Raw genomic sequence first — 4814 nt, 5'->3', positions numbered from 1 at the left:
CCCCCCCCCCCCCCCCCCCCCATTTTTACCTCCAGACTTTCCCCTCATGATGTGTCTTTCATTCATTGGGTGCCAATGAATCGGCTAACCCACTACCTAATAAATAAATTTAACTACCAATCACATGATGACACATTAGGAGGGGAAATTTGTAGGTAAAATACAGGAGGGGTTTGTAGCATTGCTCTAATCAATATACATATTAGTAGCAGGTTTGGACTTGTCTCCATATCCCAAAAAAGAATATGTAGAGTAGACAATTACCTGGATGTGTATGATGGCACTGGCATCTGCACTGCAACAGTATTTGCAGTTATGTTTGATGGAAACTCAGCTCGAATCTTCAAAATAACTTCAGCCTAGTAAATCATGACAAGATTAGTAGCATGTTCACTAAAAGATGAAATGGAATACGACTATCTTAAGTGTCACAAGTCCCCACAGTTGGCAGCATACATCAAGACTGAAAACTCTGCTGAAAATATATATGAAGGTATTCTCTACCTTGAGCGATCCAGCTTCTTCAATCAAAGCATTAATTCGAAAGGGAGGCTTGAACTCCTGGGTTATACGGTAATTCATTACAGGAAATTCACCATCTGGGGGAACCTAAACAATGAAATCAAGGACTTGATATCACAACATAACAATTTGCAAAAGTAGACCAGATGAACACCATCCTATTCCACTCACTAGAGTCAATGTTTTGTCCATGTCAAAACTATCAAGATGAACAGATTCATGGAAATTGCAATCATCAAATGTTACTGCTCCTGCCCCAGAAGAACCACCATAATCTGTTCCAGCAAATGGGGAAATTATGAAAAAGAAAAGTCAATATATTCTGTATCACTGACATCATTGGCAGAGCTTTATGTATCAGAACATAAATACGGCTGAAAAAAAAAAAAAAAAAAAAAAAAAAAAAAAAAAAAAAAAACCGAGAAAAATAGCATAATATACTGGTGACTGGAGAGTTGTACAAGAGAGTACCATAAATTGATCTCCCGCCTCTCCCTATGCTCAGATCCTCATTAAGAGCTAATCTGATTTCTGGATTACCAGAAAGATAACTCTTCATTTGAATGGTGCCATCAATTTCAGAAGTCAATATATATCCCTGTTATTTAGATGAAAATGGATTAAATCCACATCTTTGAGGAGCAACAATTCTTGGGGAATTCTTGGAGCAAGAATGAAGATTTCAAATCACTTCTTCAGGGAGATTTTAAGAATTGGATTCATCATTAACATTTCTGGCTGGAGTTCCCTCTTAAACTTTATTCTATTCATTAAATTCATTGATTGTTATTTGTTATATAATGATTGAAATGATTTCAACAAATATGGTGATTGTTTCTAATTTTGAATAGCAAAATTCTCATCTACGGTAGGTGTAGTCTTCTGAACATACCATGTTTATCTATGTTTGAGGGAATTGAATGAATCTTATTAAACTAATCATTTGTCTTAGGATTAATTCTTGTGAACAACTTACGATTATTTGCATGTTTAAGGTGTTATCCAATGGATCAAAAGAGGAAGCATAGCACGAGTTCATTAAGACATTAGACCTAAGGTATGTGTTTTATAGAAACATAAGCACTAACTCAGATCTTATGACTGCAACTCTGCATTCAAGGCCGTTACATTGACCAAATGCATAGATTGTTATAGATCTTAATGGTTTTTGTTATCACGAAAGTAGACACAGCTATATTATGAACATGTGCGTCAACAGAGAACATATAACTTAGGTGATCTAGTCATTCGTTCCAACAAGGAAATGTTCATTCAAGTAAATATTGGATAACCATAGGAATTAAATTGATGAAATATAAACTCTAGAGAAACCTCCATTAAAATTGAAACAGATTCATGTCTTAGTATTAAGAATTCCTTGATTTAGTTTTCTTTAGTTAAACTTCCTTAAATCTTCTTCTTTTTTTTTCAAATAATAGATAAAACTATAATTTTATCATTCCTCCTCAGGGGATCAACAATCTACCTACTCTTTATTACTTGTTCATGACCTGTGCACTTGTGGATTTAGCACAACACAGAGCTTATAAATTGAGTCCAGAACAAACAAGATTACTCACACTTGAGCTGAATGTAAGGCTTATTTTCTCAATGATATCCACAAAAATTTCCTCCCTCTTTCTACCAGCTGGTTCATTTGCTACAACAGACTTTGTAATAGCTGTCCCAGGCATTCTTTTTGTCCCTTGCTGCACATGACAAAGTGGAAGGGCATTAGTGATGGGCTATATGAGTGCTGAGGGAAGTAAATTTGATCTTAGTCCCATCACTTGGGCAATAGAAAATACCATAAATATAGCAGCTGGGCCGATTGGTGGCAAACGCCCACCATCAACTACAATTGGCTCATTAAATATGTAGGATTTCAAGACTTCAGTGGATGTCGTTTGGACATAACCAAAATCCTGGTATAAAATGGATATGAGTTTAAGCACTTTCACCTTTGGTGATATATTTAAAATAAATAAATAAAACAAAAGATAACAGAAGTAATTTGATACTTGATTGCATAATGCATGAAATAACAAGCCTAAATATCATGTAATGAAGAAAAATTGAAGGAACCATTATTCATTAAAAAGTCCTAGCTGAATTTAATAACAAAAGTACAAAACTTCATAGATGCAGTGCTTTGTCCAGTGTCAAATAGGATGGCATGTATTTTTGTTTTTAAAGTAATGAAAAACTAACACATTTGCAATTTCAGTACTAAACAACAAAATTATTGATTCAATGACAGATATTTTGTTATTTAGATTCACAAATTCATTGCACACTATCCCAACCATATTACTTACAATCACTTCATCAAGTAGCTCATACACAAGTACAAAATTTTTTCTCAAGGAATCTTCATTCAGAATGCCAAGGTAATCTTTTGTAACTCGTGCAATCCTCTGTAGAAGCTCCAGCACCAGAGAAGGTGACACATTGGTCCTAGTAGTTGCAGCAAAAAGCAGACCAACAACCTTCACATGGAAGTAGTTTACACCATCCACATTCTGTAGAGAACATACAATAAAAACTGGATATAAGCTCACAGAAACAGCATCTAACATAAATCACTATATACATGTTTAAAAATTACAAAGGTTTAATGATGAAAAAGAAAAAGAAAAAGAAAAAAAAATTCAAAGAAACCTATACTGCTTAGCAAACAATGAAAACAGTGCTACACTGGAAAAGATACCTACAAATACAGGTGGTGCTTCCTCTTCACCATCTTCTTTCCAAAACTTTACTTTGCGGAAGAAAATCTCTGCACTTCCTTTTTGTACATCTCCTCTATCTGCATTTGGGAGCAGTGGAGTTAAGAGAAGAATATCATATTTGAAATTGTCCAAAGACAACAAAAATTTAGGTGGACAAGTTGCTTATCTCCATCTAACTTACAGAGAACCCTTCCACTAGCAAGGCTATTCAGTCTGTACACGCATATTAATCAAGCTTGGAAGTATTATCCTTCTCTGGGTACATTATAAATCTGAACTTGTTTTTTCAAATGCACCGAATGTCTTTTAGATGATTCAAAATTCATATAGTCAGTGAACAAACCTTTAGGCTTCCTTGGGAGCATTACTAGAAAATCGTTACTTGCCACAGGCCCACAAGAGACCCCCCAACTTGACACACAATCTAAGTTCGTAGAAGCTATGGCTTTCAAGAATACCTAAACACCACATTTAATTACAACCTCAGGATGACAGGAACCTACTGACCAACACATTGTTACCTAACATCTACGATCATTCACAAAGTAGCAACAAACTAAATTCACCTCTCACCTCTAACTTACATGTCTTAAAAGCATCAGTTAGCAAACTCTTAATTGCAGCAATATATGTCAATCCGTTCAATCAAACAAGCAAGCTGCAAATTGACTTCTAAATTGAAGCCCCTATAAAACTGAATATATTTACTAGATTGAAAACAACTTCCTCCATATTTCAACCAAAAAAAATCACCTAGAATTAAACTACTCGATTTAATTCGCATTCTATAGAAACCGAAACGGTAAAGCCATATAGTAATTCGGATCAGCGAGCTCAATCTGAGTTCCGATAACTTCAATTCCAATTCAAAACTACGAACTCGTGAAAATTGGAGTTGAGAACTGAAATCTCGGCACAGTTTCGTTTCCGCAATAAGATCAGGAATCCAGAAAATGCAACGCTCAAACAACAATTGCGTATAGACACGCACTTGTACGCATTACATGTATATGTGTAGGTAATAGATAGATAACTCACAGTCGCGGAAGACAATGCTGTCGCCCCTCTGTGAGAGCACGAAGAACTGCGAGATCATCCCTCACTGCTACTGTTGAATCTTCAGATCGTAAGCTCTCTGTGATCTTGGCTAGGGGCTACTGCGTCTTTGATTTGATCGAGGTCGTTACAGCTCCGACGAGGCTACAAGAGCTCCTTCATTTTGTTGAAATTTCGGACGCAGTCTTACTTTTTCCTCTATTTCCATTAGAGCCCACAGGTATTCTGTTTATTCTCATGCAGCCCAAAACTGTATCTTATTTTTCTAGAATGGAATGTTAAAACATTTTCGTTAATATGTACTTTGTTACATTATCACTTTTAAGCTTGAAGCGTGGTGAGTTTAGAGCATTTAGAGCGGGAGTTTTTCACCTTTTTTGTCATACGAGTATTGTGACACTAGCAATGTTGATCCATAAAATTCAAAACTTGCATAATTGGTTCATGAGTATTAAATTTTTAGCGCAAATTGTCATTCCGATGAAATTTCTGTCAATTTTTTAC

General features: G+C 35.5%; 1 protein-coding gene across 1 annotated transcript in view; it reads right to left on the bottom strand.

Moving 5' to 3' along the window:
- The window catches only part of LOC116026696 (AP-4 complex subunit mu-like), a 6193-nt gene extending 1733 nt beyond the window's left edge, over positions 1-4460 (bottom strand). The window contains exons 1-9 of the mRNA XM_031268057.1: positions 4293-4460; positions 3237-3331; positions 2841-3044; positions 2331-2447; positions 2103-2231; positions 994-1120; positions 694-797; positions 505-609; positions 265-359 (exon numbers count right to left, since the gene is read on the bottom strand). Of these exons, the coding sequence (XP_031123917.1) occupies positions 265-359; positions 505-609; positions 694-797; positions 994-1120; positions 2103-2231; positions 2331-2447; positions 2841-3044; positions 3237-3331; positions 4293-4350 (1034 nt within the window). The 5' untranslated portion in view covers positions 4351-4460. The remainder of the gene's footprint in view (positions 1-264; positions 360-504; positions 610-693; positions 798-993; positions 1121-2102; positions 2232-2330; positions 2448-2840; positions 3045-3236; positions 3332-4292) is intronic.
- Between the last annotated feature and the right edge of the window lie 354 nt (positions 4461-4814).

This window comes from Ipomoea triloba, chromosome 8, assembly GCF_003576645.1.
Source record: "Ipomoea triloba cultivar NCNSP0323 chromosome 8, ASM357664v1".
NCBI lineage: Eukaryota > Viridiplantae > Streptophyta > Magnoliopsida > Solanales > Convolvulaceae > Ipomoea > Ipomoea triloba.
The sequence above is the reverse complement of the archived record's forward strand: the minus strand, read 5'-3'. Positions and strand labels throughout refer to the sequence as shown.